At 54.9% G+C, this 21,096-nt stretch overlaps 1 protein-coding gene across 1 annotated transcript; it reads right to left on the bottom strand.

Moving 5' to 3' along the window:
- Positions 1-1,774: 1,774 nt before the first annotated feature.
- On the bottom strand, positions 1,775-20,296 carry atrnl1b (attractin like 1b). The gene is made up of 29 exons (XM_089014927.1): positions 19,827-20,296; positions 19,198-19,281; positions 18,793-18,906; positions 18,452-18,580; positions 18,174-18,382; positions 17,933-18,107; positions 17,752-17,839; positions 17,440-17,692; positions 17,184-17,367; positions 16,970-17,124; positions 16,506-16,590; positions 16,241-16,440; positions 15,999-16,117; positions 15,454-15,586; positions 15,084-15,271; positions 14,774-14,987; positions 14,055-14,246; positions 12,822-13,046; positions 12,613-12,750; positions 12,367-12,460; positions 10,404-10,456; positions 9,646-9,740; positions 9,303-9,381; positions 8,449-8,606; positions 7,666-7,727; positions 6,608-6,686; positions 4,526-4,636; positions 2,879-2,993; positions 1,775-2,810 (listed from the first exon to the last, which is right to left on the bottom strand). Exons 1-29 carry the CDS (start codon positions 20,042-20,044, stop codon positions 2,692-2,694), a joined length of 4,068 nt encoding a protein of 1,355 aa, XP_088871053.1. The 5' UTR covers positions 20,045-20,296; the 3' UTR covers positions 1,775-2,691.
- Between the last annotated feature and the right edge of the window lie 800 nt (positions 20,297-21,096).

The following is a 21,096-nucleotide window of genomic DNA, read 5'->3' as shown; positions in this document are numbered from 1 at the left end:
AGCCCAACTAAAATATTAGAGTGGGCAGCCTTGCAAAACCGGAAACGCATTCATGGCAATTGCCTTGAAACCGTTTTGGAACGTCAACATGACGCCGACTGGTTTGGTCGCGTTGTTCATTTCAAAAAAGACAGTCTTGTCTTTCCACCATTGGAATCTTTCAAAGAAAGGAAAAAAAGAGTTCATTCGGTGCCAATTAAGACTCGTGAAAGGAGACAAAATCGTCGGTGTCGTTCCTGTGTCAAAATGTCCATTAAAAACTACGTTTGGGCAAATGCGTGGACTTTTTATGTGTGCGAGAATGTTGCGCGACTTGAAGGTGGACTTATTCGACTTGAAAACAAGTTTCATGACTTACGGGGAATGTTTTCGGTCCTTTTTAACCATCCAACAGTAGCTCCGCGGGGCGCGCGTCCAAAAGTCATCTTGAAAGAAGGGTCGCTGCTTGATGACGCGACGGAGGCGCTCGCACCTGCGCTTGATGACAAAACAGAAGCCCCGCAGAAAAAAAATATCCTGTGACTGGAAAGTGTCCTTGAGAGTTTCAAAAGGCGCTTAGAAATCAAATGTATTATTATTATTATTATTATTATAAGAAACTCGGGCGGCCGTCGGGGCGACTTTGCTCATTCTCGCTTTTTTTTTACGCTCGACCGACTCGAAGGCCAACTTTCACGTTTCACGCTCGACGCACGCGGCGAGGGACCGTGACGCGGATGACGCTAGGGGCGTGGCTCCGGCATCGGTGCGCGGAGGCGGGTCCTTCCCGGGCCGCGCCCACCAAAACATTTACGCTCAAACTTGGAAAACGGCTTCGTTTCGGTGTCCAGAGTATTCAAGTTCCTGTCAACTTTATTGTCAAATATGCGAGAGACGGCGCCGATTTCATATTTCTTTCCTTGGGAGAGAGAGAGAGAGAGAGAGAGAGAGAGAGAGAGAGAGAGAGAGAGAGAGAGAGAGAGAGAGAGAGAGAGAGAGAGAGAGAGAGAGAGAGAGAGAGAGAGAGAGAGAGAGAGAGAGAGAGAGAGAGAGAGAGAGAGAGAGAGAGAGAAAAAGAGCTGCTGCACCGCCTTCAAAATAACAACACTTGACGTTAAATGACAAATGATATAACACATGCAAAGAGAGCTCCGAGCCATCTTTTCCGTCTTTGGGCTCCCCCAAAAAACACAAACCGAATTTGAATTTGCTCCTGACCAAGCAATCCAGGGACTTTGTCCGATTGTCAGTCACGTCCCACGAAGGACACGGGGACGCCAGCCAGCCTTTGGAGGACAAAGCGTGGAGGAGACCGCAAAGGAGGAGGGAGCGGGAAGGTGGGGTGGGGGGGGGGGGCTGTCTGCTCGGGAAAATCTTTTAACGCCCCGATGGACGAGCGCACCAAGAGAGAGCGCAAAGCATTTATTAGACGCGCCGGCGGCTCCAAAAGACACAAAATGTCCTCTACGTGTCAGGCACGGGGACAAGACGGCCAGACGGGAGGGATGGATTTGAAAGACGCGCCGAGGAGAAAATGAGGTGAAAGGTCAGCTGGGCGGCGCGGTCGTGGCCGGGTGCCGAGATGGAGGACGACGGCGAGTCAGCCTGGCATCCCGAAAAGCCATCGTCGGTTGAGCCGACGAAGAGAGAAGCCAATCGGGGGGCGGACGGCAGCCATCGCACCAAAATCCCAAAAATGGATGGATGGAGATGGAATTAGGATTGCCGCAAAGCACGACGGGAGGCCGTACATTCCCTCACAGAAGCGAGCATTGACCAAAAACAAAGAAGCATACGTATTTCTTCGATTTATTCCATCCTTCAAATACACGGATGATGAGCGACGGACGGGCAGCCTCTCGTGCCTTTTTTTCCGTTTGCATCCGCATTCCGATTCCTGCGTAACAACACAAAGTCAATCCAAACACGCACGCGACGTGTTCGCTTACGAATTGGGAGGCGAAGAGATGCAAGGCGGTTTCCGCCTCGGAGGGGTGCGTTTAAACATAATAAACAATCCATTGAAATGCGCTCTTACGCAGGAATCGCGTTAAATATGAAAATAGCAACACAAAAGCTCTTGTCGGCGATTGTGCCGTCAATATAATAAGAAGGAATACATGAAAGCGTCCGTCTTGGAAAGGAAGGAGACAAAGGACAGGAGAGATTAAGCGTGACCTTTCTTCAAAAGCAAACGCGCCACTGTGAGGAGAATTGGGGGGGGCGGGAGGGGGGTCAATACAAAAGGTAACAAGGGGGGGGGGGGGGGTTGTAGAAAAACAAAAAAAGTGTGCCCGGAGCACAACATCCTGGCTTCAAGCACGTGAGCGACGTTGCCCCGCGTGGCAAAAGCCAAGCAAACAACAGGGATTTGGGGGGGGGGGGGGGGGCATTTTCCAGCCGGCCGCGTTGCGCAAAATACCAAGAAGAGACTCATCGGGCGGCGCGCAGAGTTCCTTCTTTTAGCACCGCGAAACGCTTGCCGCCGTCTGCAAATGACCCGCATAGCCGTTAGCTTCCTTTGACTCGTACCGAGACAAAAGGATGGCGTGAGGGGGAGGGGCTTAAACACAAATACAAGTCCTCCGTCCGTCTCGGGCTGTCCCGGGTCCTCGGTTGCGGGGAAAACCGAGTCCAGATGCGCTTGGGCTCCTCCGTCTCCGTCTCCCGACGGGCCGAAAGGAAAGGAAAGGAAAGGAAAGGAAAGGTGGCTCAAACGCAGGTGCCCTGATGCGTGGGCGCCAGGGCCTTTCGGTTCTTCAGCGCTTTCTCCTTGAACTCGCCGCCTTTCTGCTGGGAAACGTCGATCAGGGCGCTGGCGACGATCAGGCCTGGACAAAGAGGAAAACGTCGGGTCGGGTCGGGCGCCCGCAAACCAGCGGGGACGGACGGCCCTTACCCGATTGGCCGGGCGGAGGCGAGCGGGCGGGCCCCGACGGCAGCCGCACCAGGACGGTCAAGACGGCGGCTCTGCCTCCGGAACACGGCTCCACCGCCACGGGTTTCGGGGCGCCCTGCAGGGGAGGGACGGAGGGCGATGACAAATAAGCCGCCCGCTTCCCACATTTCAGCCGGACCGCCGGAGGCCCGCTCGCCCTATGTCGGACACCCCGACGGACATTTGGCTCGAGCCCAAATGCTTTTGCGCTAATCTCCAATGACTGCGAAGGCGTGACGACGCGGCTCACTGGGCGAGGCCTGATGAGAGCCGCTCCAAAACAAAGCGCCAAACGGGTGGTTTCACTTTTCCGGGCTCGCTCGGAACGTTTAGGAAAGCGCATTTTGTTCACACGCATCCATTATTAGCCTCGGAGGCTAAAGCCAGCCAAGAGAAAAGCGCTAGCTAAATGGTGGCGCAATATTAGCGCCGGGTGTCCTCTTTGACATCAACAAGTATTTCCAAGCGTTAAGTGACGCCAGATGGCGAGCAATTAGCTTCATTTGGGGAGGGGGAGGGGGGGCGATCGATATGGTTCACCTTCAGCCGCTGCCAAACAATGAATTGGCGCTTTCAATTGAGTCGGAATGAGCCACGATACGCTTCGAAAGCCATTCCGCGCGGGAGTTGCCACTTGCTCAAATAGATAGCATGAAAAAAGGGTCCGTCTGCGCCGCGTTTGTCGGCCGCTTCCTTCAAACGATGCCCAGACAACAAAGCCAAATGGTCAGCCGGGTGTGAGCGGGATCTTTCTATTTCTTTCTTTCCGCAAGAGCAATCGTCGCCAGTGGTTTGCCAAACAAGCAGCTTAGCCAGACGCCCGAAACTCATTTGGCGACAATTCAGTTCACACTCGCAATCTTGTTGTTTTTTTAAATTCAGAACGGCCGTCGCGCTGCTCTCCCGTCGTTTGTTCAAACCGACCTTGACGAGGGCATCGGGCAATACGCTAATGGCTAAAGCGGCGCCGCCTCCTCGCCGGTTGCCGCGGTGATTTTCTTTCTCCGGCGGCAGGTGACAAAGGGGCGACTTTGGCCTGAGGAAACGGCGTCGCTCCTCTCGTGACCATTTGAGCGTCTCCCTTTTTATCGCTTGCAACGACGCTTTTCTCCTCGGTGACGTTGAGCCTCCGCCGCCGGGCCTCCGCTTCCTTCAACATTTCCGCGCCGCATAAGCCGACCGTTGGGAGAAAGGTCACGTTATTTGCGTCAATGTTACGTTTCCGCCCTCCCCTCACAAAATGTCTGCAAAAAAAGCTCCGCGTGGTGATTGCAGAGGACGATTGAGATCAACAGCAAAGAAGGACAAAATGTTTGGGACGAGCGGCGCGCTCATTTGTTGCTTAACTTTTCTCGGAATGACCTCAGCCATCGCTTTCATTGGAATTCCTCCACTCAAAATAGGATGACATCAACCAGTTTGAGAAAGAAAAATGACCCCATGCAAATGTCCTTTTTAGAACGGATGCATTTGCAAGGGACCGTGGACCTTTTTTATTTGTATATATAATTATTTTATTTTTTTTTGGGGGGGGAAGCGGGCGGGATCAGACGACTAAGAAATAAATGCGTGCGATTTGAAGCAATAAAGGGAAGAACAAAGACTTACGTCGGCCAGCGGTTGAAGCATCTCTGTTTGTTCTCTTCCCCGAGTGTCCAGCAGCACGGCAGCGGACGCAAAAGGACGACTGGCCATTTGTTGGCGCTCCCTCATCAGTTGCTGGGGAAAAGAAAGAACAAACCCGCCGCAAAAAAACAACAACAAAAAAACTCAAATAATATTCACAAATCATCATTTCAAGCTGTTGTTTGGAGTGGCTTGAAAAGGTAGCAGGAAATGCTCCATCCAGTCTTTTTATTTGCTTTTTGAGCAAAGAGGAAAATAAAAGCGTCTGAATTGTCTTTGCACGATGGGACTTCCTGTTACGGTCGCGTGCAAAAAAAACAGAACAAACAATAAAACGGCACATTTTCATGCATCCCAGCCAGTACAAGATGAGCAAGTGGCTCGGTCACCTTCCAATATTATATTTTACATGAAAAAATACAAAAGATTTCAACGTTGTTGCTCAACGTCGCTCCAAAAAGACGTGAAAATGCAGTTGGACATCCGCCACGCAAAATGGAGCTTGATTTTGACTCAACGGTCCGTCCAGTGTTGCGTTCAAACTCGAAGCCGCAACACCGTTGCGCTATTCTATTAAACATGGTCCGGCGACGTCGCGTCAATAAATATTAGCGGGCTCAGCTGAAGGTCAACAATGAGGAAATTTGCCCTTCTCGGCAAGATGCGGCAGCCGGCACGACTATTGTGTGTGGCTCTTTTGTTGTCGTAAAGCTTCAAATCCAACAACATTCCTCGTAAATGTCAGATAGCCGCAACGTTATTTATCACGTCGGGAGGTTAATTTAAAGCAACGTCGCTCGACAAGCGGGTCTGTCAAAGCAATCCGCGAGTGATTTTTGGCTACGAGGCAAGCGGTGCAATTAGCTTGCGCACGCCAGGCGTTAATATGCCACCTGATTGATTTGGCAGAGGAGCGCCTGATTGATCAAATATAGCCCTGGCCCTCTTTTCAATGGGGAATGGAGAAAAAGTGAGCCCGTCCCCCGTATTAGCGGGTCACTCTTTTGTTTTGTGTCGCCGCGCGCTCCCGCAGGCCCGGCCCGCCCTTCAACGCAATGGCGAGCTCAAGGCAAAATCCTTCACGCGGACGGACGGACGGACGGACGGACAGCCCCCTTTTTTCAAATAAAGAGCGGCTAAAAGCTGAACGTTGCGCGGCGCCGATTGATGAGCCGCTTCCCTCGGAGGTGACAAGCGACAAGGGCTTGAAAGGAAATCACTCAAGCGGCTTTGGAAATGGATCAATTAGCGAGGTTGTTCCCGTCGAGCCGTTTCCCAGAGAAGGCTAATCTGATGAAGACGAGGCGCCGAGTGTTGATTCAACGCGTTGAGAGGGGGGCGGGGTTAGCATGGTCTCATTGACGCAAGCAGGGAGAAAAAACTGGTTCAATTCAAACAAAGTGCGGTCAGAGTCGGAATAATACATTTAATTTCAAGCGCCTTTCGAAACACCCGTGGACGCACCAAGGAAGGGAGACACTTGCAGCGAACAAAAAAAGGCACTCCGAGATGAACGGAGCTTTCCGTGCGATCTCGCCAAAACGCTTGGGATTCATCGGGGAAGTAAAGGCCAGCGACAAACTCCGTTCAACCAACAAGCAAATCAAGCCACGTGAAGCCAGGAGCATTTTAATGACGGCCGAGCGAGCGTTTGCGCGCATTCATTCTTTTGTCAGGGTGGCCATCGGAGCGGGCTTCTGGTCTGGCGGAGAGTGAAACAATCGGCGCAAACGAGCCTCGGTGCACAGGAAGGCCCCAAAGGCCAAACATCCCCGCGAAAGCCCCACCGGAGGATGGACTTTCTGAGGCTGCTGAACAAGCAAGGCCCGCTACAGGAGCTGCTATGACATTTCGACACGCCAGTCAGTCATCACAAGAATGGACAAAATACGACTTCAACTGACAAAAAAAAAAAAAAAAAAAATCATTGGCAGCGCCCGAGCCACTGCAAGAAGCGAGACCGTCCTACTGGACCCCGTGCACCCTGCCCACCACCTTTTCCAGGGACTCCCTCATTGTGATTTGTTGAGCCATCCTTCTTTTTGGACGACGGGGCACACTTACTTCTCTCCGCCGCGACGCCCAGCAAGTCTGCTTGATCTTCCACACCACCGCCGCCACCAAGAGGAGGGACAGGAAGCAACTGAAAGCGCAAACAACAATCAACTGACGAATCGGCGGGCGACAAGGAAACAAGGAGGAACATCTCTCAGCGTTCTTCAGGCATTTTTTTCGAGCCTGCTCTCCATGCGCGGGGACAAAGCTAATCACGTCGCCGCCGCCGCACGAACAACATCCTGTCATCGGAGGCGATGACCCCGCTAGCGTTTGTTTGGTCACGGAAGCCAAGCAGCTTAGAAGGACCGCCGCGAGGTCGGCCTGAAACAATGGCGCAACACGAGACGCCCCCAATTCCGGCTTAGCGCCAGGAAGGCTTTTGTGTACGAGACGTTGACGGGCAGGCGCCTCGGGCAATGGCGGCTTTCTATTTGCAAGGCCGACGGCGGCGCAGGCGGGCGGGTCAGTGGCGACCACGTGACACCGACCATCTTCTTTGCGCTCGTTCAGATAACCCTGGCAACGAGCTTTTACAGCCAGAATGACAACTGGTGGGCGGCTGCTTTGACAGGAAACCGATCAAAGATGAAAACTGAAGTCCAAAATGGCGTCCCAGCAGGCAGCCGGCAGCAAGTGCTCTCACCGGTGTTATTTTGTCGTTTTAGAATGCTAGCCAGCGGATAGCTCGTTAGCCATATAATTAATAACCAGCTAGCTAGTTAGCTAATACACTGATTGTCACTATTAAACGCAGATAGAAAGCTAGCTAGCCAGCTAGTAGATAGCGCATAGTTTTGACTTCAAGATGGCGCCGCGAGTGGCTGCCTTGATTGCAGCTCCTGTATTTTGTTTTTCTACTTCTTCCTTTCCTTTCATCATTTTGCTGCAGTGAAAAGTCTCCACCGCAAGACTAATAAAGGCTCATCCAATCCAAAGCGGGCAACGCGCACTGGATGGAAGCGCTTTGTTGGCTGACTAACGCCTTTTGGAAAGTTGACCTCCGCTCCAGCGGCCCTTCCGTCCCTCAAACCAAAAAGGTGGACGCCAAGAAAGGTCAGACGCACCTGAAAAAGGTCACAAAGAACTGCACAAGGTCCATGATGCTGTTGTGTTGGGAAAAGGCAATCTAGAGGGAAACAAAAACTATCAGCCACACGAACAAAAGAACAACCATTTTGTACAACCATCGGAATCTCAAATTGGGCCTGCTTTCTTTCATCTTGACATTCAAAGCAAAATGGTGACTCCATTTTGGTGCGATATGTGGCGACGGCGTGGCTAACAAGAGGGTGCAAGCGACGTGCTCCTGGATTTCCATGTCATAATTCAAATAATAAGAATACATTTCATTTCAAAACTCAGGATCGCTTTTTACGCGGGTGAGCAGCGGCAGGCACATGCGCCAGCGTTCACTCAACCCAGAAGTAACTCTAGCTAGCAGATAGCTAATAGATAGCCATGTAGCTAATAAATAGCCGTCATGTCAGGGGCTGGGGTCAAAGTCACATGTTGGGGGTTAATTCCGTTTCGTAGAGGCTCTGTACGTTGTGCCCGTTGGGGTTTTTTTGTTGCCCTTTTGGAAAGCTTGAAATTGTATTTTCAAGCAGGCACACGAGAAAAAGAGAGAGAGAGAGAGAGAGAGCTTCTTAAGCCGCTCGCTCCACAAATAAGCTTCCGGAATGGAAAAATGGCCTCCAGAGACCAGATGAGCATCAAGGTACGTACGACCTCAATGCAAAAATGGCAACAACTTTTCCCGCCAGACTTTGAACATCAGGCGTCAACGTTTCTTTGGGACGAGAGCAACGGAGGAGGAAAAGAAACAAAAGGTGTTTTGCGGGTGGCACCTGAATCTTGATGGGCCATGAGAAGTTGCTGACGTAGACGTAAAAGGTGATGTTGGGGTTGCTCCTGAAGGTGAACGTCTCGCAGGAGAAGCTGTCCCGGTATTCCTTGATGTTGGTCTTGGACACGATGGGCACCTCCTCGCCCGAGATGGTGCCAGCTGTCGGACGCAAAGAGGGCGTCGTCACGCACCCGACGTCTGAACCATCGCCCGGCCCGCCCCATTCGCGCCACCGTCGACCCCTTGAAATTTCGGGAGGGGAAGTCAAGACCATCTGGACCGAGGTCAGCTATTTTGCGGGAAGAGCGCATCTGCGGCTGCGGCGGGCGACGCCATTTTAGTCTGTGAGCGACGCCGCGCCACGCTGGCAGAAGATGGCGGCTTTAAGTCGGCGGCGGTTTGGTGGTCACGCTGGTGTCGGTGGCCTCAAGTCATTGACATTCCAAGCCGCCGCCGGGAAACAAAGGAACAGAAAAGCAGCGCTGCGGCGTGTCTTTATCTTAATTGAAATCGCCGCCTTCGCCACCTCCGCCCGAAGGCGTTGACGGCTCTTGTCGATGGTGGAAAAGCGGCGTCGTGACTTCAGACCCAAAATTTCTTTTGCGCCGGGCTTCAAATATTGATGAGAGCGCCGCCGAAAAAGGTGACGCGGGCTTACGTGCTTTTAAGCGGCGGGGGGAAAATGGCGGCCGTTAACGTGACGACGGGCGAAGAAAGGGAGATAAACGCGGCCCGAGTGCACGGCGGCCGCGTGCGTCCAAAACAAAGGTGGTTTTTCTTCACTTTGACCGTTTGAAACGGCGCCCTTTCAATTTGGCAAGACAGGAAGCTCCACGCTGGGCTCGACCGACGTACCTGTGGATCCCACAGACCAGGTGACGTTGAGGTTAAAGTTGTTGGAGGCGTTAATGGACATGTCCAGGTTCTTGTTGGCCTTCGGGAAAAAGAAGACAAAGAAAAGGTGAGCCGCGAGCAAGGTTGAAGCCCGGCAAAGCGCGTCCGTCACGTGGCGGCCGGCCCGCATCCCGTCCGCTCGCGTTCTTCTGGGAAATAAACCGGCGAGTCGCGGCGTCGTCACCGCCGCTGTTAAATCGGGCGGCGGAGGACGCGTGAACGCTTGCGCCGAAAGGAGAGCGAGCGGAGCGGCCGCCGAAAAAGGGATTTTGAAGGGACGGACGGACGGACGGACGCACGTCACCTGCTCGGGCGAGGCCATGAAGTTGATGGCCGTGTAGTGATTATCGTCTTCTTGGATGAGGCTGAAGGTGAACTGGTAGTCGATCAGCAGGTTGTCTGGCGGGAAGAAAAACAATCAAACGCAAAAGGATGCGGCGTCAAAGAGCAGCAAGCAAGCGGACGGATGACAATCAAATCTAAAGACGATTGCAATCCAATCAATTAGCGCCAATCGCAGTGGGCAATTTTCTCATCGGAGCCAAGTGCAAAAATGGCAACTGCTGCTGCCAAACCTCTCGGCCATGATTGATCACCGATGGGCTCGTTTTGGCACATCTATACGGAAGTCATTAGCGCAGAAAGAGGGCAAGAGATAAACGCTCAAAGAGAATGACGACTTGTGCTAAGACGCTAAGGACCGAGTGTCGGCGACGGGGTTGAAAGGAGCTCAGGGCCTCCATTTCGTCACGCGATGCCAGTTGAAAAGGCGACACAAGCTTGGCCCAAAGTGTGACACGGCAACAACATTTTTGCTTCGGATGCGCTCTGAAGGCCAGCGCTTCACTTCGTCTGATTGTCTCAAGATAATCCGAACCTAACAATGTGATGAAAGCAAGGCGGACGGACGGACGGCCCTTTGTCCTCCATCCGTCCACTGGCATGTCTCACTCCCGGTGACGCGCTTGACATTTGCGCGTCAGGGAGCAGGCGCCGCGGGTGGCAAAGCGCTAAAACGGCCCCATCTGCCGCCGAGACGGCACGTAGCGCAAACGTACTCACAATAACAAGTTCCTCTGAGCGGGTTGCCAAGGTAACGGTTTTCTGAGTCACACCTGCACAGAAGCAAAGAAAAAAATCTCACCAAAGTCAACACAACGTGAAAGCGCAGAACGTGACGGCATCAATTTTGCAGTGCTGCAAGCAGGAAGAGGCTTACGAGCGTGCATGCATGCATTCAAAGCGAGCCCAAAATGAGAAATCCAAAGGTCTCAGTCAGTCAAGGACACGGGCCAAACATCAACAGGCGGCAAATAATTGCTAGCCTCCAAAAACAATGAGGAAGGCCGCAATTAACACACGGCCTGTGTCAAATGACTGGATAGTGATGAACGTTTTTAACGCGGGTGGAGGGGGGCGAGGGGGGGGGGGGCAGGAAGTGCTGGATGGCCAATGATTTGCTCGCTCGCGCTAGCCTCCATTGTGGTGATTTGACAGACGCGCTGGTTTGCAAGCCGGCGGCGTCCGCAGTTTGTCTTCCGCACGCACGCAACAGCAAAGATGGAAAGCGGCATGACTAAACGGCGTCGGGCAAAGCGTCGCCTGGCATGCGAGGACGTGAACGATGACGGCGGCGCTAGCGAGGTTTGATGGCCATCCCAGAGAGTGTCAGATCCTTTTCATCACGCTGTGAATCACCGGCGGTTTTCGGACTTTTTTTGCATCGCACTTGTGGGAGGGAGCCTGGCTCAGCTTTCGCTTGTGGGAGGGGCTCAGGAACCCCCCCGCGTTTGGACATTGAAAATCAAATGATCCGTCTTTTCCGTATGGTTCTGTTTCTCATCCTTAAAAGGAAATGGCCTTTCAATTTGTCTAGACAGCGAGACGAGCGAGCGAGCGAGCGAGACGAGCGAGCGAGCGAGCGAGCGCCAACGTCCCCGCGCTGGCTTTTAGCGACACAACAGATTGTGCCGAGCAACTAAATGCATGCTTTCAGACTATTAAGTGACATGATCAAGTATCGCTTTTGACGTGCTATCGAAATGGAAAAAGGTCACGCAAGCATCAAGCGAGTGGATGTGGCGCTGCGGGGCACTTCTGGACCCTCACGTGGCATCATTCCCGGGGCAATGTGACACGCTCACAATTTGTACAACAGACAAAAAGGCCCGCGTTGCCACTCCCCCCCGTTCTATCTTAATTTAATCTGCATCCACACGGCGCCGCGGCGGTCCGTCGTATCTTAATTCAATCAAAATGCGATCGGGCCGGTCCGTTTTGCTCCACACAAAAATGGGAGGAGAACGGCGCTTGGCGTCACAGACATAAGAAGGGTGCAATCCCAGAACAACGAGAAAAGGGGACAGTCAAAAAAATTATACAAAATAACGACAATTGAACAATCTTGACAATTTAAGCCGTCGCGGTGCAGGCGAAGGCCATTGTGTCTTTGTTTGAAGCGGAGCCGACGAGGGCGCGGGGGCACGTGGAGGGGACGGGCTGATTACAGGCCAGGAGATAACGGGAATGACATCAGCAAACGGCACCGTTAATCGATACACCAATTTGGTTGGACTTGAAACAGGTCATTATCGAGCGCGCTGATGTTGAAAGCTCGCAAAGGCCTTTGGATTCGGAAGACGAGAAATGTCGCTGTCACTTTGCAGGACGATAACCCGAGCTAGCTTGCGCATTGCGCCGCAAACCTTGAGGAATTTGGAATGAGCAACTACTCAAACGGCATTCCAAGCCCCCCTTGGCGTCCGGATTGGTTCCTACTGGGAAAAGTCGGCTCGCTAAGGGGGGGGGGGACGGTCACAACAGTTTGCAATTTTCCAACAGTCAGGAAAAAGAAGGGGAAGCCACCTTTTAGGGGTGGGGGGGGGGCTGATCTCTTCACTGGTAATGACTAAGCCATAAAAAAAGGCCATCCTCAAAAAATTGAGATGCAAATGGGGTTGGACTTGTAATACCAGTGGCGCTTTTGTCACTTTCCACATTGAAGAGAAAAAGGTCAACTACTCACAGCTGGCACTGGTCCCCTTTGATGCCCTTGGTGGTGCAGAAGCACTTGCCAGTTAGCGCCTGGCACGTACCGGCGTGGCCGTTGCACTTGCAGGCTGGAAGGGGACAGACGGAGACAATAAAAGGGACATTTCGGCGACAACGGCGCCATCTTTTGGCCAAGAGACGGCGTGAGCGGAAATGAATGAGGCCCCTCTTTCCACCGATTCGTGCGACAGCGAGAAAGTTTCGTCGGGGAGGGACTCGCCTTGGCATTTGCCGCCATTGGTGGGGTCGCCGTGGTAACCGGCCACGCAGGTCTGGCAGCGAAGGCCCGCGGTCAGGTCGCGGCACCGCTCGCACACGCTTCCGTTCACGCACGTGCTGTGGCCGTTGCACTGGCAAGCTGCGCGTCGGGAAAGATGAGAGGTCAGAGGTCGTGGCGCTTCTTCACGCCGAGCGGCCGGACTCCCTCACCGGGGCAATGGACGAAGGACCACTCGTAGCCTCTTTCCTTGGGGCAGACGGCGGGCTCCGGGCCGGCGTCGCGGAGCGGACCCGGCCCGGCCGGCCTCTTCACGGGCCCCCTGGACGAGCCCTCCGCGCACAGGCCCTTGCCCGTGCCGCCGGGGTCGCCGCACCAGCCGCACTCGGGCCGCTCCAGGCATTGAGCGCACGTCCGCAGACCCGAGCAATTCTGGGCTGAATCAAAGGCAAATACAAACATTTTTGCGTTTGCGTTTCATTCGCGAGGTCACCTTGCCGGCAAACGTCCGCATCGTGAGCCCGTGCCGCAATGATTTCTTTCATCCAGTGGGATTTCTCAGCCTCCGACAGATTTAGGTGCTTTAAAAGTGCTTGATTTCGAGCGACCGACCGAGCGAGTTATCGCGTTATCGCTTAAGCTGTCAGAACAACAGATACAAGGAGAAGTCTTTGCTTTGAAAGCGCCGACGTGGACGAACGAGAGAGAAAGAGAAAAAGCAGCGAATGAGGGCAAAGCAGCACCTCAGCCTGAGCCACAAAAGGCCTCGGATCCACTCGCCCCGTTGCCAGCGCGGCGAGCGAGCCGAGCACTCTGGGGCGCCGTCTTCAAGAGACAAACGCTCGGCGCTACTTTCACGTCAAAGCGATCTCCGACCAGACGGCTAATGGGCGCGTCGCCGTGACAACACGGCGGCAATCGGCCCAAAGTGAGGCCATTTAATTGCGTTGTGACAGGCGGGGCGGAGGAATTTAAGTGGCGGACGACGGCGGGAACGAGCTAGACAGATGGATGAGGAGCTCGGCTGATTTGCTCTTTTTTTTTTCCCCGTGGCGCACGCACAGAAATATCTATCCTCCTTCAACGTGGATTTTAAAGTCAATCAATTGAAGCGTGCAACGACATCCCATGCTCGGACGGCCCCCCAAATTTAACGAGCCCAGTTTTTACGGGCCAAGCGTACCGCGACGGCAGCGACGCTGCTTGTCAAACGCGCACGTGATGGGCTTTCATAAAGCCGTCGCAAGTTAATTTGCAACTCGGTCACGGGGGAAATCAAACGACGACGAGGGAGGCGGCGCGCTTCTAATTCGCCATAACAAAGCCCCCCTTCGATGCAATCTCAAAACACCAAACACAAAAGGTGAAAGGCTCGCATTTAGGGTGTTTGTTTGTTTGTTTGTTTGTTTGTTTGTTTGTTTTCTTCTCTTGAGGCGTTGTCTCACCCAGGCAGTCTCCCGTCTGCCACTCCAGACATTGGCCGTACGGGAAAGAGACGACGTAGGCGGTGGAGTCCACGCAGCGGCGGGCGCTGCCGCACCACATGCACTCCATGGCCTGGCCGGTGCAGTTGGCGCAGGTGGTGTGCAGCGAGCACGGCTTCTTGCAGGGCAGGCGCGGGCTCTGGTTGGGGTTTCCTGCAGGTAGTAGCCAGCCGGCAAGGAAGGAACGTTGTTTAGTTTCGGGAAGCGCTTCATCGCATCGGCTACTTTTTTTTGCTTTATTATCACTGAGAAAGCACGGCAACTTCACTCAGATACCATCAAGAGGCAACCTGGAAGTTCATCCTGATCCATTGACAACTCCCATCAAAACAACTGTATTGTACAGTTGTTTATTTCTTTCATGACAATACAATAGCACATTTATCATACGGTCTATTTTGTGTCGTCTTATTTCGTAGAAACTGATGTTTTATGGGGACCCGGGAACAGATTATCCTCATTTTAATGGTTTCTTATAGGAACTAAATGTTTGGAAGACAAACTTTTTGCCTTACAGACTTTCTGGGAACCAATCAAGTTAGTTTTTTTGCAGAGATTGTTAATGACTCAGACGGTGGGAAAACGTTTTGTCACCAATGGGATTCTGCGCATTCCCATCGGTTCCTTTCACCACGCACGGAATGGCGAGGCGAATCAAAGCCGCGTGACGGGCGACTCACCCGCGGCCTTTTGGCATATGAGGCCGTGCGCGGTGGCCGTGCACGGGTTGGCCCGGAGGCCCGACGCCCGCGGTTCCTCCAGGTAGGCGCAGAAGCCCGAGTCGCTGGGCTCGCCGGGCAGCCAACGCAGGCCGCCGTCGGCGAACGGCGACATGTCCTCCCAGCCCCAGTACGACACGTTGATCTTCCTCAGGCCCACCCAGGGCGACAAGCGCTGAGGGCAGACGATGGCGCGGCAAGACGTGAGAGGACAAACGGCACCCGAGTTTCAACGGTGACCCGGCGGATGAAGTCAAATCAAAGGGAGGACCTTGTCCTGCCGCTGCAGCTTTTGGAGCTGGTCCAGAACAAAGTCCACCTGCTTGGCGGAGGTGAGCGAGGCGATGTTGCCGTGGAGATTCTTACAATAGTGCTTGGCGTTGTCGTAGCTCTCGCGGCTGGAGTTGATGCGCAGGCAGGCCTCGCCCACCCGACTCCAGCCTTCGCCGCACCGCCGGGCTGCCAAATCATCACGCAAAGGCTTCAGCGCTCTCCTTTCATTTGCTTTTGGACGCGGCCAACAATAGAATCCCGCTCTTGAGTCGACGCTGACAACTTTGGATATTCTTGGGGAAAAATGCCCTTTCGCCATCCGATTGAATTTTTTTCCGCCGGGCGGGGGTAAACCAGCGGGTTCTTACCGGGCAGGGCGTGGCACTCCGACTGGTTCTGGTCCCATTGGCAGTTGAGGTTCAGCGAGCAGCTCTTGCAGTTGGCCAGCTTGCCGCACACCCGCTCGTCGCGCACCGGGCAGGCGCTGAAGTTTCGCACGTTCTAAAGCACAGGTGTCAAAGTCAAGGCCCGCGGGCCAAATCCGGCCCGCGAAAGCAAATCAAACTTGTTAAATTCTATGATGATGGCTAAAATCTGAGCCAAAATTTCATCTTTTTGGATGTCAACCACAGTAAAAGTCATTATTCTTGACTTCAGATTTGAAAACGAGTTCTTCATTAATTGGCTGTGTGCTCTATATGTCATATTTGAAGGGATTTAAACTTTCTCGTGGGTTCCCCAAATTCATAACGGCCCTCGAGAGGAAACCACAACTACAATGTGGCCCGCGGCAAAAAATGACTGACACCCCTGTTCTAAAGGAAGCACTTCCGTTGAGCCGCTCCCAGTCTGAGCTTGATCCAAATCAAGAGTGGGAAAATGGTGCCGCGACGCCCCCTCTTGGCTTACTCACAACGGTACAGTTGGTGTATAGCGAGACGCACTTCTTGTCGTCGCACCACTGGCACCCGTTGGTGTTGGCCGTGCAGCTGGCGCAGTCGGAGAAGCGGTAGCAGAGCTCGTCCACGGTACCTGGAAGAAGAAAAGGAAAAAAAAAAAAAACCACGAGCGCGCGGAGCCGTTCAGTCGCGGTCCCGCAAGACGGAGAAGTAACCGGCGAGGACGACGGGGGAAAAGATGACGTGCGGCGGCCACCTGGTTTGGGCGGACAAAAAGGGGCGGGGGCCACGCCGGCTTCCCAGGGCAGGCAGCGGCCGGCGCTCCAGACGCAGCGCACGCCGGGTCCGGCTCGGGCGCAGCGCTCCCGGGCCGAGAAAGCCCGGCAGCTGGGCGGCCGATACGCCAGCACGTCGTTGAGCAGGACGCCCGAGAAGCCGCCGAACACCAACATGGACCTGGCGGGGCGGGGCGAGGCGGTCAAACCCCCGGCGGCGGCGGCGCGACGCCTCCCGCCACTCACCCGTTGCTGACCACGGCCGAGTGGCCGAAGCGGTTGACGTCCCGGTGCAGGTTGGGCTTGGGCAGGACCTTCCACTCGTCGCACGCTGACGACAAAGCGACAAAGGGTGGATCAGGCTAAAGGCGGGTTCCGCGCGACTGATGCCGCCGCTTGGGAGGATAAAAAGGCGACGAGGGATGACGGAGGGGGAAAGTCCACCGGAAGCCACACGAGCCGTCAGCTTTTTTGCTCTTTTCTTTGGTTACTTTGCGTTGTCGCGCGTCAGGCAGAACAGACCGGTTACGAATTGTTCGTCAGCAATTTTTAGCCACGACAGTCATCAAGGTGGAGAGTCGTTTTTGATTGGAAGGAACGTCGGTGGCGTTTTCGCAACCCCGCTTTAAGATGGCCTTTACAGCAGCTCCTCTATTTTGTTTTTCTACTTCTTCCAGACGAGTGGCCGCAGAGGCCTCGGCGGGCCTCACCGATGTCGTACGCCAGGAAGTCCGCCGAGAAGCACTTGGCGCCGTTGCTTAGCGACGTGTCGTTGTGCGTGTTCCCGCCAAAGATCAGCAAGGTGCCGCCGATGATCACGGCGGAGTGGAGGTAGCGCGGGATTCCGCTCTCCCGCAGGATGAACCTGCAAGCAGCCGAGCGATGGCTTACGTCGACAACGCCCCCGACCCCAACAAAACTCACCAGGTGCGCGCGTTGACATCATAGCGGTAGAGGTCGTCCACCAGGCCGAATTTGCTGGCCGGCAGCGCCTTGTAGCCTCCGTGCACGTAAACGCTGCCGCTGCCTCGATGGTAGGTGCTGGTGTGGCCGTAACCTCCCTGCGGAACGGCCCCTTTGGTCTCCGGCGCCGTCCAGGTGTTGCTCCCTGCACGGTGCCAATCGAGCGTCAGCTGGCGAGCGGCGCACGCGGGCCGCGGCGACGGCGGCGGCCGCTCACTCAGACGATACTCCTGAACGTTGCTGACGTAGCCGTAGAGCGGAGAGTAGCCGAAGATGACCAGCATGACGGCCTCGCCGCCGTCCAGGACGACGCAGTGCGCCGTGTGACCTTCCACCGCGTAGAGCTGCGCCTGGGCGGGCGAGCCCGCCGCCGGGTTCTTCCGCTGCCAAGCGCGAGCGGGAACGTTGAACACCCACAGCTCGTCCGTCACGTTGGACTCCAGCTTGCCGCCGAACATGAAGATGTCGTCCTGGGCGCGGGAGAGGACGCGTGAGGCGAGGTCGGCGCTACGGCTAAATCCGGGCTTACCCGGTAGGAGGCCAGCGAGTGGCCGTATCTGGGCGCCGGCCCGCCGTTGACCGGCACCGTGTTCCAAATGCCGCTCTCCAGGTCGTAGCTGGAAAACAAGCCGGCGCCGCGACGCCCGACGTTCGGAAATGGATCGGCCGCGGGGTCAAGTGTCTTTGCCGGGGGAGGAGGCGGGGCTTACTTGAGGATCATCTGGAAGGAGGTGGCGTTGAAGGCGTAGCCGCCCACCACCCACATGACCTCGTCCCGCACCACGGCCCCGTGGGAGGCCCGGCCCGGCGAGGTGCCGAAAGGCTTGACGCTGGGCAGCGCCCAGAAGGACTCGGCCGACGGCACGCCGAGGGAGCAGTCTGGCCCTGAGGCGGTCGATACGTGACGTGTTAGCGCCGCAAAGGAAAAGGGCCCTCGGTCGCCGCCGTCACCTTGCCAGCTGTCGTTGCACACGCAGAGCTTCTCGCCGGTGAGGTCGCAGTAGCCGCGGTCGGGGCTGCCGCAGTTGTTGCGGCAGTACGGGATGTCGCAGGCTTGCCCCTTCCAGTACTCGTCGCACTCGCAGTACACGCGGCTGGCCGCCGAGTTGCCCGGCGCGCACTTGCCGTGGCCCGAGCAGTTGCCGGGACACGAGTTGATCCTGAACGCAAAGGCCGCGTTGACAACATCCATTTCGGAAGCCGTGGCAAAAGCGCGGCGGCGCACTTACGAGTAGAAGATTTCAAATCCGGTCAGGTTGTAGGCGGCGTCGCTGAAGAAGTGCAGCAGCGCGTAGCCCGACGTGGTCTCCACTTCGGGTACCGTCTCGTTGCCCGGCACCTCCGGGACGATGAGGCCACTGGGAACCGGGATGCAAATTGCCGCCGTTTTTGTTTTCATTCCGGAATGCGCAAAATCTATCGCCATTACAAAGGAGGCTGCGATATCTCGGACGTTGCGGCCGTGGGAAAAAATTGCCAATGCAGTAGTACACACGTGCACCACAATAACAAAAAAAAGCAAAGTGAAAACAAAGCACAAAGGGAGAAATCTTTGGATCGTTCTTCTCACCTAAAAACAGCAACGAGCGGCGCGTACACGGAGTCTCCGTCGTAAATGTACATGTGGTCCCAGCTACATTCCGTAGCAAAGTGGTTGAAGCGCAAACGGAGCACGGCGTTTGGGCTGTTGGGGGTAAAAACGGTGCAGATAAAGCATTTGCCCACCCTTCATTGGGAGGACATTTTGTCCCGCTTTACAGCAGCGACAAACTAGCAGAACGGTAAATAAATAGCCGGCGAGGCTCGCGCACGATCGATGCAAAATGCTTGATGGCAAACGGCCTTGCCCTCATAATGACCGCGGTTGCCGTAGCGACTCGGCGGATGCGCAGGTTGGGCGATGACGCCGAACGGGGGGCCAATTAACGCCCGGCGCTTCAAAAGGGACATCTGAACATCAATCCGAGATACTTACTAGCCCTCGATGAGCCAAGTGCATTTGGTTTTGTACTTGTAGTTGATCGGACCGTCCGTCAGGAAGCCCGACGGCTCGGTTAACCTGCAACGAAAAGACGGGGCGGGTCTTTAGTCGCTGGCGGCAGTCATTGGCTCATTGGAGAAGTCAGTGTGCGATCTCACGTATCTGGAAAGGGTGTGCGGTTTGTCAATGTGGTGTATTGCGAGGAGGACACAAGAGAACCGGCGCAAATGCTAGAAGCCGACCCAAAAAGACAGACTCTGAGAGGCCGCATGTTTTTGCTTTCCTTGAATTGTGTCTTGAGGCCATGCCGCCCAAGGACAAGAGCAACCACAACTTCCTGTTTATCAAATACATGCGCGCAGTCGTCGTCTTGATTAGAAAGCCGCCACAAAAGGGGGAGGGGGCGACAAGAGAATTCAAAAGTCAACAAAACTACTCGATTGTGTTTGGATTGGAGAACGGTGGTACCAGTCACATTGACGCTAATTCACACAGCGTTGAACAATGCTTCGTGGTGTCCAAACTCCATTTCAGCGCCAAACAATCAGGTCGACGTGCACAACAATTGCTCCAAGCAGCTCAGGCGAAAAGTGGACCGGCGTCATCTTGGAAGGCGAACTCACTTGAAGCGGCCCTGGCAGTGCTGGCACCGGTCTCCCACCCATCCGGGCTCGCACGCGCACGACCCGTTGACGCATTTCCCGGACAGACACGACTTGTCGCAGGCTTTGGGCGGCGAGGAGTGGGCAAACAGCACCAAGTGGACCAGAACCCCCACCGTCACCAAGTAGCTTCCGCGGGTCGGTCGAGCCGCGACCCCGCACCTCCCGGTCGGGTCCATTTTGGGGGAAACTGCAACAGCGTTTCAAGTGGGACTCAAAAAGTTGGTCATATTTAATGGGGAAAATCGCCCCTCGGGGAGGAATTCCGACGGTGTCAGTCGGCTTTAAAGGCTCGTCTGGCGGAGAGCGAAGGCATCATCTGCTAGCCCGCGTTTAGCTTCTGCGCAGCGTCCCAGCATTGATTCGTGAGCGCTCTCCTCTTCCCCCTTCCCGGTCTTTCAAAAAGCAGCCGTGTTTCAAAGTATCCTCAAGACGGGCCACGGGGCGTCGTGCCGCGCCGCGAGTCCTTCCACAAGCCGCGGCAGCGCAGTCGGACGTCGTCCGCGCCGGAACAAAGGCTCGGAACCCCCGCAAGCGGCGCCAGGGCTGCGGCCGCCAACATGGATGTGGAGGTCGGGGAGGAGGAGGAGGAGGAGGAGGAGGAGGCCGTCCGTCCTCTCGCCGACCGAAACGGCGGAAGCGGCCTTAGGGAGCCGTCGAAGCGCCCCACCGGTTCGTCGCCCCCAACGGCGACTTTGGCGGTGGGGGTCTTGGAATCCAAAAAGGGAAGGCGTCGATGGGAAACGGACGTCGCCGGTGTGGAAACACAACAAGAAGTGGCATCGAACGCGTCGCGGGTTGGCCGAAGCTAAACGAGCAGCGCGCACGCGCAGTGTGGAACGACTCCCATTTAAAGGGACGGGTCGCCCGTTTGGGGACGCAAACTTTCTTTTCAAATGCGCCTTCTTTCATTCATTGATTGATTGATTGACCTTCGACGACATTAGTACTTGATATTGACTCCAATAAATGAAGCGATATTAACCACTCGTTAATATCCAACGGCTGCCGATGCCTTGTTCGCGCATGAGCACTCGCTCCAAAACAGATTCTGTCTTGTCACCAAAAGATGGCGGTGCAATGCCCTCCCGATGGCTGACTTCATATTTTGGGAACACTGTTTGAAAAAAAGAAGCGGCGGCGCGTCTTGAAGAGTCAAGAACGCGCGGCCAAAGCACAACGTCAACACGGAGCCAATCAAATTCTTACTTCCAATGATCCAAAGATATTT

This window comes from Hippocampus bargibanti, linkage group LG15, assembly GCF_051943395.1.
Source record: "Hippocampus bargibanti isolate YZ-2025 linkage group LG15, ASM5194339v1, whole genome shotgun sequence".
In the NCBI taxonomy this organism is placed as follows: Eukaryota; Metazoa; Chordata; class Actinopteri; order Syngnathiformes; family Syngnathidae; genus Hippocampus; species Hippocampus bargibanti.
Note: the sequence above shows the minus strand (reverse complement) of the source record. Positions and strands in the feature narration are given on the sequence as shown.

Excerpts from the sequence above, each read along its gene's own strand:
- atrnl1b (XM_089014927.1), bottom strand. The coding sequence starts at position 20,044 with ATGGACCCGACCGGGAGGTGCGGGGTCGCGGCTCGACCGACCCGCGGA. Across the intron at positions 18,581-18,792 it reads CCGCTCGTTGCTGTTTTTAG|TGGCCTCATCGTCCCGGAGG; the intron begins GTGAGAAGAACG and ends CCCGGTTCCCAG. Across the intron at positions 2,994-4,525 it reads TGCTTCAACCGCTGGCCGAC|GGCGCCCCGAAACCCGTGGC; the intron begins GTAAGTCTTTGT and ends CCTCCCCTGCAG.